Raw genomic sequence first — 24,753 nt, 5'->3', positions numbered from 1 at the left:
TGAGAGGAGGAAGGTACAACTTTATATCTGTAATATTTTATTTTTAAGATATATTCAAAGAAAACAAAAAAGATTCTTGGGAAGAGGAGAGAAACATTGAATTTACTTTTCTACTGAGAGCTGATTTTTAGAAAATTGAGTACCAGAGTGTTACGAAATAATCAGTGTTGTATAAATGAGGAATTGTATTATAATGCTTCTGAATTACCCTTCTATGCTTGTTTTAGATGCTCACAAAATACTCGGTTTTTGATAATCCCAATCTAATCTCATTGAAGGCAAGAAGTATATTTGCTTATCTTTGTCACTTAGTGTCCAGCAGAATATCCCGATTCATAGTAAGGCTGATGAATGATCACATGCAGAAGAGAGCAGCTTTGTCCTCACCACATGCTCCATTCTGTTGGAATAAGTGATTCCATATAGGTACAGTAGCAGAACTATTCTCTCTAGTTTAACATTCAACTTTTCCTTAATTGTTCTCTGTTTAAAAAAAAAAAATTTTTTTTTTAACTAGCTCCCTTGCTTTTCTGCCTAAAGTTAGTGAAGGAAAAACTGTGCCTGTTCACTGAAGGCTGCATGCATTGTAGGAGCCGGGTACATGTGGATAGCCTACAGCTACTGCAGGTGAAATTGCACTTGATGTGCATTCATAAAGGACGGGCTCCCGCTCCTTCCAGCTCACTGTAATTGTTCAGCAGATGAGCTAATGGCATTTAGGAAGCTAGGGAAGCAAAGGTATTTTCATAGCTTGTTTCTCTCTCCTCTCCCACAAAACATGGCCACGATCTGACGCACGATCCATGGGCGCAGCCCTTTTTAGGATGCAGGAGATGCTTCCCTGTGTCTGTGGCTCACAATGGCAAACAATAGAGACTTCTGCGATGATATTTTGCCTCCCTGGTGTTCAAACTTCTTCAGTTAAGCCTGTCTGGAATCTATTTAAATGTTATCCATCAAAGCTTTTCTTTTTCTTTTTTTTTTAATAAAAGGGGGAGTGAACGTGGAACCAGAGGAAAGACTGTATCTTTGCCAAGATGCTCTCTCCTCTCCTTGTGACTCATCCTTAGAAAAGCAGAGGGACTTTGGAAAGCTGCCTGCAGTCACACTGAGACAGCTCTCCTGGCACTTTCAGACATTTAAAAAATTTTCTTAAGCAATAAAAGATGTTTTTCAAATTGTTCATTCCTTCCTTTTGGGCCAGCCTAACAGCTTTTGTTTAGCTGTAGCTTGGTGGTTGTATGGAAGTCTTGCCAGCCAGAACAGACGAACCCAGGCCTTTGTTTTTGGAGTATTACTAAGGAATTAGCTCTTCCCTGTTTAAAATTGGTAATCATTCTTTCTTAAATGATTGTTATCATGTTGCGTTTGGTCATTCTTAAGACTTTTCTTAGTATATTGTGATGTACAATTTCAAATATTCAGCTATTAAAAAGTTCGGTTTTAGTATGGGGGTGCTAGCTTGAGCTAAATAGAGGAGCTGCTTATTAAATGTAGGCAGTCTGCTTTTTACCATTTGGCAGCACAGGAAAGAAAGGACATCTTAATTCTCTTACCTTCATATATAAATAAGGATGTTTTGGTAATTGGTAAATTAAAGCTTCCAGAAAACCAGTTAGACTAACAAATCTAATCCTCAGTTTTCAAATTTCTTTCCCTTTTAGCTACAAAAAATGTTTATGTCCTTTTATGGCTCCAGAAACTGGCAAGTAATTTCATAATATCTCTGTGACCACTCCCATATCACTCCCCCATTTTTGAAGGGTTCAACCATCTCTGCTCTAAGAATTGCCACTTAACAGGGGTTTGATACCAAAAATAAGTAAGTTATAGTGGTGAACTATTTGGATGTTTATGCCTGCTTAGCAATAATTTAAGGAGTAAAAGAAAGTAGCAACATACAGAAACAATTTGTGTTTTATAGGAAAGTTACTTTGGATGGCTGACTCTTAGATATAAATTGAATACAATGAAGTATTCATTTGAGTAGAAAATCCTTTACTTAGGGAGAGATCAATTGCTGAAATTTTTATTATCTTACAAAACTTGATCTCCAATTAAAATCTACTTTTAAGGACCTTGAATTTAATTTAGTGATTGTATCATTTCATCTTGAAATTTTAGATGCCAGTTTGTGAGGTCTGCTGTCCCCGTAATAGTCTATGTAGACTGCCCAAGCTGGGTGAAATGATATTCACCTGACTGGGGAATGAGGCTAGTGGAATAGAGCAGAATCAGATGTGGACTGAATGGTGGCTTTTATCTTTGAGTCTCTGTTCTCTTATTTGTATCACTACCATTTTTCTAGTTTAACAGAGACGTGTAAATGTATGATGTTTTAATGAATGGATTAGGCTTATTATTCTTCAGTCATTAAACATGAGAGCTGGAAGGAGTTTCAGGGGTCTGGTCTAGTTGAGTTCCAGTGTATTTTGTTTGACCCATACAATATGTTTTCAAAAACAGTATAACTAGGCAGCTACTTTGCTTGATAATAATACAAGTAGCTTTGTACCTATTGTCTTACATGATTCTTCATGCATTTATATTAACTGACTGGCCCCTGCAGACATTTGAGTGTATGATCTAGATAATCCTACCTTTTCATTTTACAGTTGTAGGAACTGAAACCCCAAGGATCGAGTGACTACAAAGTCAAATGGCTAATTCAGGGCAATTCCAAAACTGTTTCACCGCCTGAGTTTTTTTTCTTTGTTTGTTTCTTTGTTTTTAGTAGGTTAGAGACCTTTGTCAAACTGCAGAGATGTTTCTTAAAGATGTCTTACAAATAAAAGAATTGAAAGGCAGTGGTGGAATAGTAAGAGTAAACAGTCTAGTTTATACTTTAGGTCCTGGAGTTATCTGGCTTATCTTGGATAAATCATTTCATCTCATTGGACACCAAGATTCCTCATGCGTAAAGTAAAGGAATTAGACTAGATGATTTCACTTCACCCAGTACAGGACTTGGTAAGTAGTGACTTCTCAATAAATAGTTTAATGAACAGTGGTTATTGAAGGTCCCTACCAGCACTAAACTATAGATTCTCTAATTCTATATGAACTTTTCTTCCTTCCCCATCCCCAATTTACTTGGCCTAGATGGCTTTCAGAGTCTCTTCCAATCTTGAGAGGAGTCTACGTTTTTTGATCTAGAACTTGTTAGGGGAGGTCTTTGAACCCATGTGCTCTATCGTCTATTCTCCTGTTTTTGGTTTCACTCTCCCATCAGCTTGTCTGTTCCCTGAACTTATTGGACTGCAGAATCCATGTATCCTTTTATGTATGATGGGAAGGAGGCAGCAGGGGGCAGAAGTGAGGAGTAGGTGACTTTCCAGAATGACCACATATTATTTCACATTCTCTGCCGTCTCTGATCTCCTCCTGCCTTGCACAAAAAAGGTAGCATTTCCTCCTGGCTTGGTCTGTTTATAGACAGGATAAGACTTCAAAACCGGAAGTGGATTATCGTTTCAAATATAAATAATACTCATGAGTTTCAACAGACATTATTGGTATTTATACAGTCTTAGCAGGCCTAGTCACTATTGCCAAATCATCAAACACCTACTGTTGTAGGTCACAAAAAGACAGAAAACTTGTCCCCTGCCTTTTAAGAGCTTAAAGCCTTAATAATGAAGTCAGTAGAGTTACAGAAATAGAAACCAGGTATGAACTTGGGTTGTATAACTGGAAGTAAATCCAGTCTTACCTTTTGCTATAAATAGAATCCTTTGAGATTCAGCTTTTCCATGTGTTAGAGAATCAAAATGTTTAAAACGCTGAGATGCTTTTCTTCTTTATTTAAAAAAAAAAGATGATTCTTAAGAAATCCAGATTAGTGCTGAGCTTCTCTTCCATCAAAAATACCCCAAAAGAGATCCATAATCTCACACACAAAAACACATATAAATCCGCTCAACACCAGCTTAACTCTTCCCTGCTTTTATGCTGGTGTGCTTCGTCCCCTGGGCCAGTCCTCTGCCTGCTCATTTCTTTTGTGGCAGACTTAATCCCGACAACTTCACTAAGCCTAGAATACTCCAGAAATCCTAAATGCTATTCCTTTGTCTTCCTCCTTTTTTCACACCTCCCCCTTCCTCAGAACTATTCAGATATATAGCCTACCCCTGGTTAATTAATATATGTGATTTTCCTGCCTTAGTCATCGTATTATTTATGATTTTGCAGAAATTATGTCTGAAGTTCCTAGCCCAAACTTTAGAAGACATCAGGAAATGTTGGCGTCTTTTTAAAACTGGCTCATTTATGGCTCATAGATTTCCTACTGAAAACCAAAAATATTTCCCTTATCTCTGCCCGACCCAAGCCAGTTCCCACAACTCTATGTGTTTTTATAAATAGGGCTGGTTCCAAAATCCAGTTTTTCTCAGCTTCCTGCTGTCCTGAGCTGAAGGCCCTCTTCCTTTAGCCTCACCTTGCCCTCCACCGTCTCTCAGGCATGAAGCTAACCTGTGTATCCACCTTGCAAGTGGCTGGAGAAGCCCCACCAGGCACTTCGGGTGCAATTTCACTGACAGATCAGTTGTTGGCTACAAAGACAGACGTTTTATGCTTGTAGGACCATCGCCAGGAGGGCACCTCAGCAATCACTGTAAATACTTTTTTCTTCTCCAGTTCTCCCCACAAATAATCCTTCCCTGTTATCCACATGATCACCTTTTGGAGGCTGACAAAAATAGTAGGCTTCAGACAAAGAACAGTTGGCTTCATCTGACTGGCTCCTGTGCTTTATATATTTACCATGAGAGGAGGAGCAGCAGAGCATAGAGTCAGTCTATAGGTTTTTTCTTTCTGTATCTGAAGGGAGAGATGTCATCTTTAAGATTGTTTGAAACTAGAGGAAACTGGGCAGACCAGCAGGGTTAGACCACAGACCATCTGGCACAGGGTAGCTACTTAGTAAATATTTTCTTAGTGAATGAAAAATGTGTCCCCTATATTGAGAGATGTTGATCTGGCTAAACAATAGCCAGATCAGAGAGAAGACAGAATAGTTTGGGGATATATGTCCTACTTGTCCTTGCTTGTTTTCTATCCCATGAATGATATGGAAAATGGAGTATTTCTCCTAGAGTACTTTCTTGGATGTGAAATGTTATTTCATTATACCAGGTGAAATGCTGGCGACCTCATTTTTAAGCCCAGGGTATGACAAATTTAGACTTTGATATCTAGCAAGTCCCTCTGTTTTCCATCTTCACTTTAAAATGTGTTATTATGCTGCATTTATTTAGCACTTCACTTTTGTAAAATCCTATGCCTGTGTTATTCTCTACCAAAAAATCCACTTACTTGTTACCCTTATTAGAATGGCAAACAGGGATACCAAATGTCTCATGGCTGTTTTCAGAGAAAACTACTTGTAAACTGGATTTTAATTTTTTCAAGTTCTATTTTGGAAATTGGCAGAATGTAAATTACAAATGAACTGAAATTATAGTTTTATTACCTTATTTGCTTTTCCTCTTATAAAATTAATAACTCTAGGGTTAGAAAGAATCTCAAGGAGGTTATCTGTATAAAATTTGCTCAAATTAAGCAGCAAACCCTGGAGAGGTTGATTCTAAAGGAGGCATTAGGAGTTTTTAGGGCTGATAGAACTGTTCTTTTTTTTTTTTTTTAATATTTATTTATTTATTTATTTATTTATTTATTTATTTATTTATTTATTTATTGCTGTGTTGGGTCTTTGTTTCTGTGCGAGGGCTTTCTCTAGTTGCGGCAAGCGGGGGCCACTCTTCATCACGGTGCGCGCGCCTCTCACTATCGCGGCCTCTCTTGTTGCGGAGCACAAGCTCCAGATGCGCAGGCTCGGTGGTTGTGGCTCACGGGCCTAGTTGCTCCGCGGCATGTGGGATCTTCCCAGACCAGGGCTCGAACCCGTGTCCCCTGCATTGGCAGGCAGACTCTCAACCACTGCGCCACCAGGGAAGCCCCGATAGAACTGTTCGTATAGCTTGACTGTGGTGGTGGTTACACAACTGGATGCATTTGTCAAAATTCACAAATTCACTGAAAAGTGTGAATTTTACTGTTTGTATGTTATATCTTTGTAAACCTGTTTTTTAAAAAAGAAAAAAGCAGTAGAACTTTAAAAAAAAAAAAAGACATTTTTATCTGCCTAAGAGGTAGATAATGAATTCATTGGAAATGTACACGCCCAAACTTGGGCATTTGCGAGGGCAATGTTTTAAAAGGAGGGGATTCTTGCTCTTGATGCATCACTTAGTGCACACTCAGGAGATATTTGTTGAAAAGTTAAAATTACCTTGGGCTTGGCTTCCCTGGTGGCGCAGTGGTTAAGAGTCTGCCTGCCAAGGCAGGGGACATGGGTTCGAGCCCTGGTCCGGGAAGATCCCACATGCCACGGAGCAACTAAGCCCGTGCGCCGCAACTACTGAGGCTGCGCTCTAGAGCCCGTGCTCCGGCAACAAGAGAGGCCACCGCAATGAGAAGCCCGTGCACCGCAACGAAGAGTAGCCCCCGCTCACCACAACTAGAGAAAGCCTGTGCGCAGCAGTGAAGACCCAATGCAGCCAATCAATCAATAAAATAAAATAAATTTTTTAAAAAAGTTAAAATGACCTGAAGTTCCCCTATAAAAGTAAGAATCTGGGATCTCAAGCAAGAAAGTGGTTTTAATCTAGAATACTGATGTCTTTATTATCAGTTCCTATATTAGACTCCTATGTTAGCCCCCTTTTTCAAACACTTGACAAAGATATAATAGTCATTAGAAAATTATTGCATCAGAACTTGGTTTTATTTGTGGTAGTTGGGGGCAACTAATAATTGATGAAAGCAGAATTTCCAGCAGGATGCAAAAGAAAGTAATTATCCTTGTAGAATAAGAAAGTGCGTAGCCATGACTGAATCAGATTCTGGTTTGAATAATCACCTGACACCCTCTTGCTCTTCGGTTCTAGTTCAGGGAAGCGCTCAAACCTTTCAATAAGTGCCCACTTTGCTTCATTGATAAGGCTCCCCGTCCGCACTACAGACTCTGAAGCCAGCTGTGTTTTCTTCTTGGCACTCTTCCTGTCCTCCTTTTACCCCAGCCCCCTCACCCATCTCCATGTCTACCCAACTCGGGGGCTGAGATTTCCATCTGTAAAGCCTGTTGCTACAGGATACAGAATTCACTCGGGAGGCGGGAAAGCTGCATGTGTGTGTTTAAGGATGGTGGCTCTCATAATCAGATAAATGTCGTGGAAAGCGTGCTCATTCATATGGAAGAGCCAGCGCTGCAGCTAAATGGTGGAGCCGCTGAGCTCCAGGCTCTGGCATCCGTGCATTAGCCCTGCTCAGTCAGGAGCGCTTTTGTTTGTGATACTGAAATAGCTGAGGAGCATCACCGCTTTTGCCTTCAACAGTAACCTTTGGTTGAACCCATGGAAAAAAGGCTGTATCGCTTTTTGTGTGTTTTTTTTTTTTTTTTTTAAAGCAACGACGAAATTGGTCACAAATAGGAAATCCCATGTGATTCTACACACAATGAAGTACCTCCTATGTAATCATAGTAAGTCTCTGGTGTTTTACTTTTCACTCTTGACTTCCTTTATATAACTGCTCTTCCCTTCTAAGATATCTCAAAGGTATCAAAGACTTTTTCCCCATGTCATGCATCCTGTGATTCTGCTCTCCTTCCTTCCTGGTGACATTAGTCTTGAATGAACAGTAGTGCTGGTGAATGCCCTGAAAAGCCTGGAATGTAACCTGATTTTTGAGGAGAGGAAGCTTCTCAGTTCCTGCCGTTTGACTTGCCTGGACAAGTTCTGTCTTCACCTGGGAACCCACTTAGCACTGTGGACAGAGTTATCTTCAGCCACAGGGTACCAGCTTTGGGAACTAGTAAAGCCGGAGCTTAAGAGCACACTTCATTCTCTCCTTCTCCTTCTTGTGCCCCTCCTTCCTTCCAAGAAAATACTCATGTCCTTAGGATTGTTGTCAAGTTTGCTTCTGTTTTATAAGCGGGAAGCTCAGAATGTCTCTTGCCTTCATGAGCACAAGCATTGTTGGGGTTATTTGGGTTGCATTTGTTTATCTTTTCCACACTCACACGGTTTGCCTAGCTTGGCAGCCTGCTGGCCTGGACAATAATAAAGCTTCTGTCGAGGTGAGCAAACAGCTGATGGCATGGGGCACAGAGGGGACTCCTACAGTAGCTGCCTGTAATCTGCCGGGCTGGTGGTCAGAGTAGGCAAGAACAAAAGCCAGTCTGTTTGCAGGCAATTTGGAAAATCAATGTGTTAGTTGTGTTCTTGTCTCTTTGCCTTTCTCTTGGCTAAAACGGGAGAATGCTGGTCCAGCAGTTTGCAGAATCGTTCCAGGCAAGTACCCATTCCAGAGACTTACCTGCCTGTCATATTTCCACTGGCTGTTCTGAAAAGGGCCCGAGTTTTTCTGTCTGAACTGCTTAAAAAGCCACTGACAGAGAGTTCTTAAACTCAACATCCAAAGTTGGACCCTACTATTCCAATGTTTTGAGTGGTTTATATTCTAGATAGTTATTCACGTAAGTTGTGTGCTAATTTTTTTTTTTTTTTAATGCTGATGAGGGCTTAAAAAGGAGTTTGTTTGTTGCCTAGGTATGAAATGCAAGAATTGCACTTTGAGCAACATATTTCATAATATATGTGTGTTTGCCTCTTATTCCTAAATTGATTTAATATTGTCACTTAGTTGAAAATGTCCTAGTCATGGTTGTGTATCTGGATTATTAGGTCTTACAGAGCAGAGATCACACCAAGTAGCCCTGTTCCAGGATGGGAGAGGGAGTGAACTTAGTAAAGACCCATGTGAGTCTGTTGACACATCTTTCAAAGGACAGCCGTGCAGATGATTATATTAGTTGTATGAAGTCTTGAGTTACTTTCCCTTTAGGCTTCTAAGAAATAAAAGGCGATAAGGAAAGATTTGAGAAGAAAAGACTTTTCTGTTCATCCGTGTGTTAAAATTAGCCTCAGAAGGTTTGCAAATGGCTTTAAACAAATTTTCATTTGCGCTTTGAAGGTCTATAACTAGATCCTATCAATCTTTGTTCCTCTTTTTCAAAGCCTAAAACTGGTCTGCTGATTATGAATAAGAGAAAAGGGTGTTTGGTTTTATGTGGTCATGGTGCTCTTACTTTAAAGTCCATCAAAAAGAAAAGTAATAACTTTAATGGTCATTGGAGACATCCTAAAGCAGAAGATAAGATTTAAATAATCGTGGGTAAAGGAGATAATTGACATTTTTTGTTTTGTTTTGTTTTGTTTGTTTGTTTTCAAAGGAAAAATAGACTAAACCTAACAGCCACTACTACCAAAAATACCTCTAGCATCTAGCAGTGCCCTTTGCATTTTTAGTATTTATCATGCCCCCCGCCCCCGTGTTATTGTTAAACTGGTTTATATACCTTATTTTTGTAATGAGATTATAAATACCCCAAACAGGGAATTTACAATTCTACAGTATACCATAGACGTTAACATAATGATCAATACATTATTGCATTTAATACGTGTTGATTAAAGCTCTTTTTTTATTTGTCAAAAACCTATTGTCGGCCACAAATTGTGTCAGGCACTGAGGCATCAGTGTGGAGCAAGGCAGTCACTGCCCCTACTTACTGCCCAGGGAGCCTACAGGCTAGCGAGAAAGCATCACCATCTTTAGGCAGTACACCTGGTATTTCACTTGACTTTTTTTTTTTTTATAAAATTAGCTGTTAATTGGCCATTACACTTTAAATCTCAGATTTTTCAGAGTAACAAGGAGTGATGCTCAAGTTGCTCAAGTGTTGATTTTAAAATGTGAGGGAAAGCATGAAATACTAAAAGATATAGTTTGTTTCATTTCTATGCAGAGGATCTCATTAAACCTACTATCTAGGGCACTTATACAATGGCTTTCTCTGGCTAGGTCACTCTCATCTTAAACATAATTTGACATATTTCTATCCTTCTGCTTTTATCTAAAGGGGTTAATTCTGTAAAGAAAGAGTGAGAGAGACATTTTCCAGCCAAATCTAAGGCAGTCAAAAAACTGGACAGAGCTAGATGACTTCAAATCCATAAAACATCTTCAGGTCTTATTTTTGTCAAATCTCTCACCAGATCACTAATAAATAGCCTAAATTAAATACTACTTCTCACTTGCTCCCTTTTTCTCAGCTTTTACTTTGGCAGAGAACCTGTTCAGCAGGAAACTATCCCAATGCCAGATGGCAGGAAATAGCAGGTGGCAGATTGAATAACCAGCCTTTGAAAAACACCAGTATTAGCCTCTAGGCCCAATTCTCAAATATGGCACAAAATTCTTTCACTTGAAGTTTCCGTCTTGCCTTTTGTTTTTAAGAAAACTGTTTGAATTTTGTGGGGTCCAGGGATTGACTTGCTTCCTGAATGGTCAAAGTGGGGACTTCAGCTGACACGAGATGATGTTTGAGGAACCGTCCCGATCAGAACAGATAAACAGAGGTCGCCTCACACCCTCACACCTCTCACCTGAGTGAGAGGTCTCCCCTCTCACTCAGCCCTGTGGCACAGACCCCCAAGAGCAAGGAGAAACTGCTCCGACCAGTGTGTGCCAACTCAAGGCAAGAGCAGCATTCGAATTCCTTTACAAGTTCCATTCTTTTGCGGGAATACTGGTACTATTATACACCTCAGCTTGGACTGCTTAGGCCTTTTAAAACCATGTGGGGAGCAGTAGGAAGCAAGAGGAGACAGACTGAAGCGCTGGAATAGAGCTGTGAGAAAGCGCGATCATGGATCCTGGAGGGCCTGAATGCTAAATTTTGCTCATTTTTCTTTCTTTTTTGTTTTCTTTCAGTTCACTGAAGAGTGTCCTAATCTCTCCTAAGTGCCACAAGAAATAGCAGTATAACTCAAAGCTGATTTTCCTCTAGAATTGTTATGCTATCCTAGTTTTCATTTTTGCTTCATCTGTTTTATTTTAAACTTCTAAAGTATAAGCTTCCACATCTGTCTTCTAATGACATGTGTATTTATGTAACACCATGGTTAGAAGAGCATATTCCTGAAATCATTTTTGTAAATCTCATGTTAAAACAAGGTATTGAATTGGGGGCATAAATAAGGAACACAATTTTTATACTCTTTTTGTTTATTATTATTTTGCCTTCTTTTTCGCATTTCAGACTTTATAGTGAACGAGTTTTACCCTCAAGCTTTTATCAACTGTTGGTCTTTATGACTTTTATGATCACATTGACTGCACATCAGGACCTGCTGATGGAAGAAGGATTTTGGCATTGACATTTAGGAGTTAACCCCAGTTTTCTCTCTTCTTATGCTTTATTTAGATTTCGACACAGCCCCAACTGCTGGTACCTGAGAGATTGGACTATCCACACCTGGATTAGGCAGTGTCTAAAATATGGTGCCCAAGACAAAGCCTTATATACCCTTGTAAATAAGGTGAGTGGTTTCCTGGCATTTGCAGCTTATTCTCCTGAGTTTAGGTGATGTGGTGTTTGTACCATTACAGAACAGCAGAGAATAGTACAAGAAGTAACTTTTAAATTTATTTGCCCTCAGAAAATCTTTTTAGAATGGAGCTGGTATAAATTAACCAACACATTAAAAAATAAACATTCCGGTAGCTGTGGCTTTTCCAAGCACAGTGACTTAAAAATAGAGTGGTAAAAGCAAAAGGTAATCCAATCACAAGAACTTTGTTGGTGGTCATTTCATTCTTGATCCCTAAGTCTTGGATTTTTTGCCTAGTTCCCTTTGGTGAAGTTTAGAGAAAAAGACATGACCATTTTGCTGGCGTGTGATCTCCAGAGCATTCAGATCATCTTACACATTTTTAAGAAGACAGACTTCCTAGGTTATTCAAAACATGTCTTCCTAAGCCCCTGACTCCTCCCCTCAAGCCCCAGAGCCCCTGTGATTAGGGTCTTTCTGCGTGTTATACTCTACCCAAGGGTTGAGTCTTCATTCCCTTCATAGTATGAAATAAATACAAAATAAGCAAAAGTTTAGAATGTTATTATTGTGAGTCTCAAGCTACAATCCTAGTTTGACCCTTAACAAGACTTTAACAATATTTCTGTGGAAATGTGTTATTTCTGTAGTGTCACTGGACCTTCTGTGGTAGACCTCGAAAAGAAATACTAATTTTGTTTTTGGGAGTTCTTGTTCCCGTGACTTGGGCCTAATTTAACTTAATATACATTTCAGATAGTTTGTGTGTGAGATGTTGCGTTGGGTATGGCATTGTCCCAAAAAATGAGCAATGTCCTATCCTTTCCCTCGGAAAGCTTATAATTTAATAAAGTAGATAAGCAGGTTCACTGATAAATCTAATATTAGGCCCCAGGGGAAGGAATGGATTAAATCTTGCTCTTCAGTTCAGACTTTAATGACACAGATCATACTCAAAGAAGAAGATTCCTATGAAAACAAAACAAGAAGTTCTGGAAAGACAAAAAATGTCTATCTCATTTTCTACTCTTACTAGTCTTTTAGTGGAAAGAACACCAGACAAGGAGTCAGAAGACCCAAGCTATAACCTCATAAATTCTACCAATTGCTCATAACTTCAGGCAAATAGTAGTTTTATTCTTCTGGGTCTTAGTTTTTTCAACTCTTAAGTCAAGTGAGTTGCACTAAATCAGTGATTTCCAACCCTGGCTGCCTGTTAGAATCACACAAGAAGCTTTTAAAAATTATAGATGCTTTTCTCCACCCCCAAGATTCTAATTTAATTGATCTTTCTGGAGCCCAGCCATTGGTAGTTTTTTGATTGTTTTTTTAGAAAATAGATTTTATTTTTTTGGAGCAATTTTGGGTTCACGATAAAATTGAGCAGAAGGTACAGAGATTCCCCACATGTTCCCTGTCCCCCCACGTGCACAGCCTCCCCAGTGAGCCATTTGTTACAACTGATGAACCTGCATAGACACATAATCGCCCAAAGTCCGTAGTTTACATTCGGGTTCACTCCTGATGTTGTACATTCTATGGGTTTAAACAATGTATAATGACATGTATCTACCATTGTAGTATCATACAGACTAGTTTCACTGCCCTTAAAATCCTCTGTGCTCTGCCTTTTCATACCTCATTGGTGTCTTTTAAAAGCTCCCAAGCTGATTCTCATTTGCAGTCAGTGTTGAGAATCACTGACCAGTTGATTTCTAAGGTTCCTTCCAGCTTTAATGATTTATCATTCTAAGATATTTTGTTTTTACCCTGCCTCAGGGATTAGTGAAGATTTGGTTGACTGCTTTGATGAATTGAAACACTGCCCATGAGCTACAACCTTTAAAGCAATGGATTCTAAACTTTTTTTCCATTTCGGCACATCTGAGGCATTCTGTACAGCCTGCTGGTAATAGTGACTCAGTTCAGCAGTGATTTGCAACTGGGGTTTAGGGTTATCAGAATTTCTAAGGGGATGGGTATAATTGGAAAAAAAAGAAGAATTCCTCAGGTGTTTCTGGTGGTTGATGGGGGGCGGGGGGGATGAGCTTACTGAAGTAAGGATTTAAAACAGACACATGACCACAGCCTAGACCATTAGTAGTCAGACTTGATTGTGTGTGCAAGTCACACAAGAGCCACGGCAACTTCAGGCTTCTGGGATCTTTAAAAACTAGTCTAAGAGACAAGAGATAACAGATGCTGACAAGAATGTGGCAAAAAGGGATCCCTTGTGCATTGTCGGCAGGAATGTAAATTGGTGCAGCCGTTATGGGAAACAGTATGAAGGCCCCTCAAGAAATTAAAAATAGAACTATAATTTGATCCAGCAATTCCACTTCCGGATATAAATCCAAAGGAGATGAAATGACTATCTCAAAGAGATACCTGCACCCCCATGTTCATTGCAGCACTATTCACAATAGCCAAGCCATGGAAACAACCTAAATGTCCATTTACAGATGAATGGATAAAGAAGATGTGGGGTGTGTATATGAACATGCAATGGAATAGTTAGCCATAAAAAAGGAGATCCTGCCATTTGAGACTACATGGACAAACCTTAAGGGCATTATGCTCAGTAAAATAAGTCACTCAAAGAAAGACAAATACCTCATGATCTCACTTATATGTGAAATCTAAAAAAGCGGAACTCATAGAAACAGTGTAGAATAATGGATGCCAGGGACTGGGAGGGCGGGAGAAATGGGGAGATGTTGGTCAAGGGATACAAACTTCCAGTTGTAAGATGAGTAAGTTCTGAGGATCTAATGTACAGCACGGTGACTGTAGTTAACAGTACTGTATTGTATACTTGAAAGTTGCCAGGAAAGTAGATCTTAAATGTTCTCACCACTACCACCACCAAAAAAATGGTAATTATGTGAGGCAATGAATGTGTTAACTAGCCTTATTGTAGTAATCATTTTGCAATATATATGTGTGTTAAATTATCATGTCGTACACCTTAAAATTACACAATGTTGTATGTCAATTATATCTTAATAAAGTTGGAGAAAAAGCACTCTAAGGACCAGAAAATGCTGCATAATGTGGTAATGTGTGCTTTCTCATGGGAGTCCATTTTTGCATTGATATTCATACCTTCTGAAAAGAATCACTGAACCAGTGGAGTACGGTGGTTTTTTATTGTCTTGGTTTGGTTTGGGGTTTTTTTTTAGTTATGATGAAGTGTTAGAATTGAGCTTTATTTTTCAGATGTCAGTTGTCTTATATCAGACACCCACTCACAACTCTCTCACCCTCACCAACAGTTCCAGTTACCAAGCTGCGTGAGTCACAGCTTCTATTTCACCGTCACAGATGCTGTAAAATGATAGTCAGATATTTTAAAGCTAACGGTGGCAAGTTTTTTCCTGAATAATACATAGGCATAAATTATAAACTGAATTAAATGAATATTTTTTCCCTTATCTTACTTTTATTTTCATTACAGGTCCAATATGGTATTTTTCCAGATAACTTTACATTTAATTTACTGATGGATCATTTCATAAAGGAAGAAAATTACAAAGGTAAGAAACCAAACCCAGTTCCATTTATAGTGGATTTTCAGCTCCCAAAGGGAAGTAAATGTAGGCACTTTTACTTTTTTTATTTCTTAATGAGTCTCTACATCACTCTTTCAGTCAGAAGTAGGTGCGTAGTTGATTTACCACACCAGTTGGCCAGGTAGGAGAATCATATTCAGGTCTTTTTTCCTCTGAGTTTCTCAAGTTTATTTGTTCATGTCTCTTTGGGCAAAGGACAATGAAATTTAGTTAAGCAATAAGCCTTGCCTGAGTTTCCATGGCTAGTTAAGATTATATTAATTCAACTATTAGCTTGACTTTTTTTAGCACCATTTGCTAACTTTCTTTTATTCAAATCACAGTTGTTATAGCACGTGAAGTGTGTAAGTATAAAATCTTATACACTGGAGAGAGTAGTACACTCGCTATGAAGGAAAGTCATTTCACCTCCCTAGGCTTTTGTTTCCCCATCTCTAAAGTAAGTGCATTGGTGAACTCTGAGATCTCTTTACCCCCAAAATCCTCTGACCCCATGGAATTAATTTAAAGTGGCTCTTACTTTCAGCTACAATAAGGGAGGCCAAGGAAAGATGGGGATGTGGCAGACCCTACAGAGCAGTCAGGTGGAGCCCTGCCAGTCTCCAGTGGACAGGGAAGGGTAGTTCAGCACGCTTGTGCTTGCAGCTACGCAGACAGTGAAGAAGGAAAGAGGAGGCCATGCCGTTGTGTAAAGACACACACTGGCTTCCCCTTCCATCATTTCGTCCTCAGGCTTGGTTCTGAGGAGCCATGCCCGTGTTAGGGTAGTTACTACCTCAGGAATGTGGATATGGGCTGGTGCACTTATGCTTCTATGACACCTGTGATTCCTGTCATTGGGTTACATCCTCTTGTCCCTGCACACCAGCACCCTCAGCCTTCTCCATCGCGTCGCTGCCTGGACTCAGTGATTAGGCTGGGGACCTGGGGACCGGGGACCTCTCTCCTTTCTCTTCTCCGGGTCTCTGCTTTATCTTCTCTCTCATAAGGCTTGCAGTTGTTGACTGCCTAAAAATATTTGCTGTGCATTATTTTTTGAAATGCTCATTATCCCTTGTCCATTTTAAACATGGACTTCCTGAATTCAGCTAAAAGATAATTAGCTTTTGCATGTTTCATCGTCTGTTCTCTGTGAACATCAGATTTAAGAATCCTTATTACTCTATCATTGGAAAATTATGTAGTAGCAGTTTTCTCCCTTCTCTCTTTAAAGGTAATGTTGGAAGGGTAAAAGGAGTTTTGGGTTTGGTTTTTTTCTTTTTTTTCCTTCTAAATTCAGAGTAAATAATATTGAGGATTTTTTAAAATAAAGTTTTGATGAAGATTATTATTGTTTATGGCAAAATTTAGAACATGTTATACTTTTTATGGCTAAAATAGGAAATATCAAAGTATATAAATCATTATGGAGGAAAAGGAAATCACTTATACAGATCAACCTAATTTCACTTCCCAAGCTGACTGAAATGAATATAAATTAGAGATAAAATAAATTTGATTTATTTTTCATGTGTAATTTTGGATTCAGTATTGAACAGTTGGCAAAACAGATTTTTTTTAAGCTGGATTTGTAACTTTAACTGTGTTCTTTTAAAATATCGGTTTGTTGGTGAGGTGGGAGTGTTGTTTGTTTAATCTCTTCCAGGTTCTTATTTTGCTACTGACTTACTGGGTGGCTCCTCCCTGGTCTGCCTGTCTATCTCAGTTTCCCCGTCTGCAAAAAAAATATAGAAATTCTTGCCTGTGGCCTCATGTAGAACCATGACAGCACACACAAAACCAGCTGGCTAGCAACAGCTGCAGATCAGTGCTAACTCTTTTAATTATGAGTATATGCAAAAATCGGTTAACAGAGCAGCTCAGTCAGTTATTCAAAAACATTAGTTGTGCCTGTGTTATGTGCAGGCACCGTATTTTAAACCAATATTAACATTCTCTGATTTAACAACGAATACTAAGGGAAAGAAATTGTTTGAATTTGATTTTCTTGCCTTCTGCCTATATTGTGAAATATTGAGGGAAAATAAATTAGACCTTGCTCAAGGTCTGGTCTCCTATGATCAGCATTCATGTAAAAACAAATATCTTCTATGTTACACTCACGGAATTATAACTTATGAATAAGCATTTCCTTTCCATTCTTCCAGTTCTTTTAAATTGAGCCTGATTGTCCTTTTTGTAGTCATCAGTTTTCTGTCTTTGAAGTAATACCTGGGATTTAGAATTGTCTCTAGCATTTGTTCTCTTTTGCCCAAACAGGGAGAAAATTCCAGAACATACAGTGGGGCAGTCAGCCGAGCCCCCTCTCTACTTGTCAGGGTGACCTGGAAAATATATTTGCCTCCTTTCTGTATGTCTTCGCTCTTCCAGCTGATGGACATGATGCCTTAAATTTGCTTCACAGTTTATGAGGCATTTTCATATGTATTATTTTGTTGGACTGTCAACAGTCTTGTGATGTATGTGGGACAAATGGTATTTTAACATCATGAAGATGATAATGAGAAATTTGAGTGGTTTATTTGACATCCTTGAGGACAGTGATACAATAGCACCTGATTCAGTACATAGTAGTGTGTACAGTAGAAGCTGCAGACTTGGGAAAGACCTAGTTTATGGAGGAACTAGGACCAGAGCCCACATTTCTTAACCTCTTAATTCTGTTTATTTTTCTATCACGCCCCACTTTTTAAGAGTGTTTATAGTTAAATACAGGTTTGATGATGTTACGTAAAACTAATTACCTCTCATTTTTACTTTGTTCTTCTTTCCAGATGCTTTATCCGTGGTTTTTGAGATCATGATGCAAGAAGCTTTTGAGGTTCCCTCCACCCAACTCCTCTCCCTCTATGTTTTATACTACTGCCTGGCAAAGAAGACAAACTTCAGTGTAAGTGATCTACCTTAAAGCAGCAGTGAGAGCCTTAGAAGAAGCAAGCAGTGGCTGCTTAGTAGGGATGTGGGCGCCAGAGGAAACCTCTGCCCTCAGCATCTGGAAAAAGATGCCTGATGTACAGCCCTGTGGCCCCGTACAACCAGGAATGAGTGTTCGTCCTGTACATTTTAGGTACTGGGTTCTAACAAAGTGGAATTGGACATTCTTCCACTTGGAAAAATCTCAAGGGAAAGTCCTTATGTATGTTCTGAGACTTGAGCTAGGCTAAGTGCACCTCACACGTGCAGAAGTGGGTAATCGATGATCAGTGAGAGCTGGACATGGCATACCAACAAAGCAGTGAGGCAGCCAGCTTCGACCACGACCTCAGGTATTAAATACTCATTGTTTAATTTGTGTCAGTATTTTCCTAAGGTTGCTCTGGGTCAGTCCAGAAGACTAAGTTTTGGTTTCATCTCTTAGGGTATTTAGTCATTGCTTATTGCTATCCTAAAAATAACAACAGTAACAACAACAATAGCTAATGCTTAAATGGCACTTACTTTACACCAGGCTGTGTTCTTGGTGTTTCAGATTTATTAATTCATTTAATCCTCACAACTCCATGCAGATGAGAGGACTGGGGCACAGAGATGTTACATAATAGCCACCCAGCTAGTAGGTGGTGAAGCCACCTGGTGAAGCCAAGCAGCCTGGCCCTACAGTCTGCCCTTAACCTCACATGTAACACCAAAAAATACTTCTTTGGGTAGGAACTGAAAAGAGCATCTAGTCTAGCCCCATTCTAAAAAAATTTGTGTGTTTTGTTTTTGTAAGATGAATGTCATAGCCAATGGCATACCTCACGTTTATTAGTTCATTAAATATATATTGAGCAACTACTACATTCCATACATTTCAAGTGCTCCTTATACAGTGGTGAGCAAAAATTTCCTTCTTACAATCTAAGATGAATATAGGCATTTAAAACAAAACAAACACACGAATATAAAATTGTGACTATAGTGATGACTACAAAGACGTCTTCTATGAAGAGCCTGTATGGTAGTGAGTTTTTGTTTGTATTTTAAACCTGTTAGGAAAGGCTTCTTCCTTAAGGAAATATTTCTTGAGTTAATATTTGAAGCATGAATAGGAATTAACAGACTGAAGAGAGGAAGAACAATCCAAAAAGAGGAAATGACATGTGCAAAAGTCCTATGGCAGAAAGAACATGCTGAGCAGAAAGGGGCTGGAAGAAGGTAGGAAGATAGTGTAGCTGCCACCGAGAGAATTGTAGGGTGAGATGAGGTTGCAGAAGGCAGGTCATGCATGCTAAGCTGTTTCGTCTACATTCTAAAAATAGTGAGAAGCCACTGAAAAGTTTTAAGCAGAAGGGGTGGCATGATCAGATTTGTGTATCTGGGCTGTAATATGGGTAGGAGATTGGATCAGGGCCAGGGTGGTTATGGTCAGAGCACTTAGGAGACTATCATGGTCGTCTGAGCAAGAGTAATGGTAGTGTGGGGACCAGAACATGGTGGAGTTACAAAGTAGCCGATGACCGTATCTAGGAGGCAAAGAGCGTGATCAAGAAGGAAGTAGATGTGGAGGCAGGGAGGTGGGGGTGAAGTCTGACCTCCTCAGTTTCTGCCTGGGGTATCTGGACAAAGGGGTCACCATGTGTTTGCAAAGACTTCTTTTGATGAGGAAGATCATTAATTTGGCTCTGAATGTGTTTCATTTTGAGATACCTTTGAGACAGTCAAGAGATTTCACAAGGGAAATTGGCATCTTAATGGAAAAATCTGGACTGGAGATGTAATTTATAAATCCACGTGTAAGTGTCTGCAGATGAGCCACAGGCCAAAAGGAGAGTCAGGAATGTGTTGGAACAAACACCGTGGGAGGAGGTGGTCTGCATGTAGAGCGCTCCTCAGAGGGTAGGTGAGACGAGAGTGGTGTGAGGGCCATAGAGTAATGGAGCAGGAAACCAAATTGGAGTGGATTGTGGAGTGAGTCCGAGGCGCAGAAAGGAGACAGTGCGCATCAGCAGTGTTTTGAGATGTCTGGCCGTGAAGGGGAGTGGAGGGAGGAAGGAGAGAAGCAGGGTTTGCTTTGTATGACTGGGAGAAGCTGAAGCATGCAATGAGAAAACCTTGAGGACATTGGTAAAATAGCTCCTGATTTAGTCCATAATAGTACATAGAGTAGAAGTTAAAGGCTTGGAAGGGACCTGATATTTTATGTTAACACATAACTAGCCTTTCATCTAAGCAGCAGTGGTTGTATTTTTCCCAGTCATCCAAAAACTCTCTAACACATCCATTTGCTTTCATTCATCTTTGTAAAAGAGCTTTTGGAAGAATCACCATTGCAGCCACCATCACCACCCCTGCTCGGTTCTAGCGCAGCAAGGATGCTGCTCATTTGGCTTTTAGCCCCTGTTGCATCCTGATACTATAGGTCATGCTTTTCCCTAAAGAAAAGAAAAAATCCTTCTAAGGCTCCTTTTTTATTTTTCCTTGGGCCCCTTTTCATGCAGTTTTTGTGGGGGAAAATCAAACCTCCGAGTGATTTGCTTTCGCAAGTGAAATGACCTGGTCCTTCATTACCAGCTCTCTTGCTTATGTGTGCTGCAGAAGCCCCTCAGGAGGCTTTGCTTTTCTCCCAGGGTCTTTGCTTGTTTCAAAGGTTTAGAAAAACCTTAAGAAATTGCACTTGCATTGCACAAAGGTCATTCCCAATAAAGAGGTTCGGGTGCCCATTAACACCTGGGGTACCCCACTTATATACCTGGCTGCAATTGTAGCTTGCACACCTTGTTCATCCTCTGACCAGTGCAGGGCCACCTGCGCTGTGCGTTCTGTATTTCCAAGCTGGAACAAAGGCTCAGGCCGCTGTGTGCTCCTACTGCGCCAGCACCGAGAAGATCACAGCCCTGGTTGTCTGGGGAGTTGCCAAGGCTATCCTCAGGCCTGCCTTTACAGTGAGTCCCCTGTCACTGCTGTTGCTAGTCTGCAGCAGCCTTAGCAATGCTTGTATTTTGCCCCTTCTTTTCCCATGTCTCATAAGGCTTCAATTTTATTGAAGTGTAATTTTGCACCCTGGGTTGAAAGAAATGATCGCTAAGTGTTTCTGATTGCCTAATTGATTTTTGAGAGGCATAAATCTATCTGAAGGCAGCCTAATAGTTATATTTATTTGAAGACTGTGAAGTAGAAGGAGTCTTATTGCTGAATTGTTTCAAATTCAAAAAGCTTGCTCTGTCATTTCATAGCAGTGTGAGTACAGGGCTAACAGCATGGGTAATCTTTGTTGATTGTCTCGAGGCAATGCTGGTCCAGAGTGTACGCTTTATTTTTGTTTTGTTTTGCTTTTCTGGTCGTAAAAGGAACTCTTGCTCACTGCCCCAAATTTGGAAAGCAATGAAAAGTACAAAGAAGAAAACCAAAATTGCTTGTAATTTCACCGCCCAGAAATCTGTTAACTTATTGGGCATTTCTATTCTGTATTTTTCATTAAACATAAATATCTTTTCTTTCCAAAATTAGAATTATAATGTACCTTTAGTTTTGTTATTTTGCTTCTTTTACTTAATGTTATAGCATGTTCTTTTTTCCTCTGTGTCATTAAAAATCACATTTTTGTATACAAAATGCATTTATGCATTGCTTGGCTGCACCGTGATCTGGTATATTCTGTTGCAGTGGGAAGAGGAGAGGAACTTTGGTGCATCCCTGTTACTCCCAGGCCTAAAGCAAAAGAATTCAGTGGGGTTGAGTTCCCAGTTGTACGGCTATGCACTTCTTGGTAAGCTGGAGGTCCTTACAAATACTGTTCTTCATGGATAGAACTGATGAATTCTTTTACTTCGTAATAAAATTATAATTTGATTTAAGTTTGCGAGTGAAATTCCAATACAGCTTTATTTTTAGACGTAAAACTAGACTTTGATGGCCTTACAGTTATGACCTAAAACAATAAAGCGGGTTCTAAAACCTCCCACCACTGGCAAGGTGAGACTTAGTTCTGATGGCTCTCGATTATATTTAGTGGTAATCAGTGTGAGGAAGGGATAAAGAAAGGAAAGTTCTGGCCCTCTTTTGGGAGAACCGGCCAGTAGGATCTTTCCCATTATTAACGAAGATCTTTCTGTCTCTTAAACCTAAAGTCCAGGAGGAAAGAAATTAAGAGTTGGAGTTGAACACGTATCCTTGGTATTGTTTTCAGGTGTGAGGGAAGAGAAATTCAGAGAGCACGTCCAGCGGCACTTGGTTGGGAAAGCAGAGGGGGGCTCACTGGTGCAATGTGACTGTGCCACACACGGGACAGCTAGCTCTGCTTTAGACCCCGGATTGCATGAGAATCAGACAGTCAGGAGGGCAAAGGCTTCTGAAGAGCAGGGTCGGCACTTGGGTTGTGTGGAATCTGGGCAAATAACATTCACCCTAAATGTGCATGAAATGTGTCCCAATTTACACAGGTTTATTAAATGCATGTTATTTCGTTATCCTTCCAGTCTCTCTCCTAAGTAGGTAGGCATTTGAGAAAGTCCCTTCTGATCATACATTGTGTCTGCTTACCTTTGTTTTCTGAAAATCATCTAAGTTATGGCAGTTTGACTGCTTTTGGAGTTGATCTTCGCCAATAAAATGTAGTGTGGCATTCTCAGATGCTGATTCTGATATTGATTTACAAGTTTTTGGCCTTTGCCTTCAGATGAGCACTCAGGACCGTTACACTGCATGAGTTGGCCGGGAAGTTGTCAAGGCTGAGAAAATGTACTTTGTTGTTGCTGTTGCTGAGCAGAGGCCCGGGTGTTTTGGGTCTGGGAGCATCAGATCCAAAGCCCTTTGCTCTCACTGTGTCACGTGCTGCGCAGCCTCATTCACCCTCCGACAGAAGCAGCTTCCCGGAACGTGACTGCAGCCAGCCCCAAGCATCTTACAGGTCTAAAATTAGCTGTCACCTGATGAGCTTTGTCTATTTATGTTCCACCACAGCTTTCCCAAATCCTCCTTCCCGGGAAAGATAAGTGAAGGTAGATTTAAGACCTGGCAGCTCAAGGTGACTTTGGTCATTAGTGCAGAAGTTTCTGTTCCCCAGGAGTCCAGAGACAGCCCCTCTCCTCACTCGGGGACCTTGCTGCCAGCCATGTTTTGAGCTCCAGTTGTGATTGTTTGAGGTACCAAGAGAAACATTCATGTCCTGAGACCCAAAAGGATGAATGAGGATTATACGATTTAAGTACTGAGGAAGCTCAAATAAAGGAAATAAAGCTCAAATAAATAAAGAGTAAAGTGAGATTTTTTTTTTTTTTTTTTTTTCATAAAGACAGTCAACGGGGTGTTCTGGAGCATTTTGAAAAATGTCAAACATTTCATGGCAGGGAAAGTTGTCAGACGTTGACAAGATTTCCACTGTAAAAAAGTTGTGGAATTTCTTTTTCAGAGGAAGATTTTGTTCTTGAAACAAAACTAGTATTTCAGTTGTTTGACTTGTTTTATAAGGGTAGCTCCACTTAGAGACAGATGTAACAACCTCTGTAGGGACGTCCCTGGTTGTCTGGTGGGTAAGACTCCGCACTCCCAATGCAAGGGGCCTGGGTTCGATCCCTGGTTGGGGAACTAGATCCCACGTGCATGCCGCAACTAAGAAGGCCGCATGCCGCACCTAAAAGATCCTGAGTGCCACAACTAAAGATCCCGCGTGCCGCAACTAAGACCCGGCACAGCCAAAATAAAATAAATAAATAAAAAATAAATAGCAACCTCTGTAAATTTCCCTCAACCCTTTGATTCGTATATCCTCATGATAATCTCCAGCAGTCCAAATGAAAACGAAGAAAAATAAGTTCACATGACTTTATATTGAAAGGTGTATGCATAGAATTTTACATTTTTCATCATACATCCAAAGTGTCCCCATTCACTGGGTGGGATGAGGCTCTTGGTATAGGTTTGAAACGATCCTTCTCTATTTCTAGAGCTGCCAGGTGAGTATTCACTTGTGCCTTCAAGTCCTCCGTCTCAGACATAGTGGGAAGCCACGGCTGAGCCTTCTTTGTTGTTCTTTTTGGCCACAGGGAAGGTGGAATTGCAGCAAGGGCTGCGGGCTGTGTACCATAACATGCCCCTGCTGTGGCAACCAGGCTACCTCAACAGAGCCCTTCAAGTAATGGAGAAGGTGGCCTCCTCCCCAGAAGACGGAAAGCTGTGTAGAGAAGCGGTAAGTTCCCCGTCTCTAATTCAGTGGGATTTATCATCTCCTGTTACTCATAGGTCAAGCTTTGGATTTGTTTTTCTTGTCTCCCCCATGCCCCACTTTCTTTATCTCTATAGAATCATGTACTTATTCAGGTGAAAAGGAGTGAGAAACCACAAACATTCTCAATGCTACTGACAAAAAGCACTAGAAAATAAGATTGATGTTGATTTTATAGTTCACTATCTGGGAGGAAGACCATTCCCCTTCCCTAGAATTCAAACTGAATTCAGTAAAATACTGTTTAATTCCACCCGACCCCAAAAGTAAGATCTCAGCAGGAGCTTGAGAGGTTAAGATTTCATTTTTAATTTTTGGCATTTCTGTCTCCTCATGTAGTCCCCAGAGACTAACTACCTGTCAATTTTTTCCATCATACAAGCTCTCAAGAAATGAATCTAGGGACGAGAGATGGCACTGTCTTTGTTTCCTTCCATTAAACTATTCTGTGGTGAATGCATGATGCTGAGGAGATCTGGACCAAATGTTCCTCTCATAGTTCTAAGGCGTTCACTTTGCCTGGACTAGGGCTCTGTCCTCCCACCAGCCTCAAAGCTCATCCCTCCTGGTCACCTTGGGC

The 24,753-nt window shown here is 40.2% G+C and overlaps 1 protein-coding gene across 2 annotated transcripts in view; it reads left to right on the top strand.

The window, feature by feature from the left end:
- The window catches only part of MRPS27 (mitochondrial ribosomal protein S27), a 99,346-nt gene that overhangs the window by 63,560 nt on the left and 11,033 nt on the right, over positions 1-24,753 (top strand). For both annotated transcript variants that reach the window (XM_068535483.1, XM_068535482.1), the window contains exons 5-9: positions 11,333-11,447; positions 14,917-14,995; positions 17,806-17,921; positions 21,617-21,719; positions 23,995-24,137. In XM_068535483.1, coding sequence (XP_068391584.1) covers positions 11,333-11,447; positions 14,917-14,995; positions 17,806-17,921; positions 21,617-21,719; positions 23,995-24,137 — 556 coding nt within the window. The remainder of the gene's footprint in view (positions 1-11,332; positions 11,448-14,916; positions 14,996-17,805; positions 17,922-21,616; positions 21,720-23,994; positions 24,138-24,753) is intronic.

This window comes from Eschrichtius robustus, chromosome 2, assembly GCF_028021215.1.
Source record: "Eschrichtius robustus isolate mEscRob2 chromosome 2, mEscRob2.pri, whole genome shotgun sequence".
NCBI classification, from domain to species: domain Eukaryota; kingdom Metazoa; phylum Chordata; class Mammalia; order Artiodactyla; family Eschrichtiidae; genus Eschrichtius; species Eschrichtius robustus.
The sequence above is the reverse complement of the archived record's forward strand: the minus strand, read 5'-3'. Positions and strand labels throughout refer to the sequence as shown.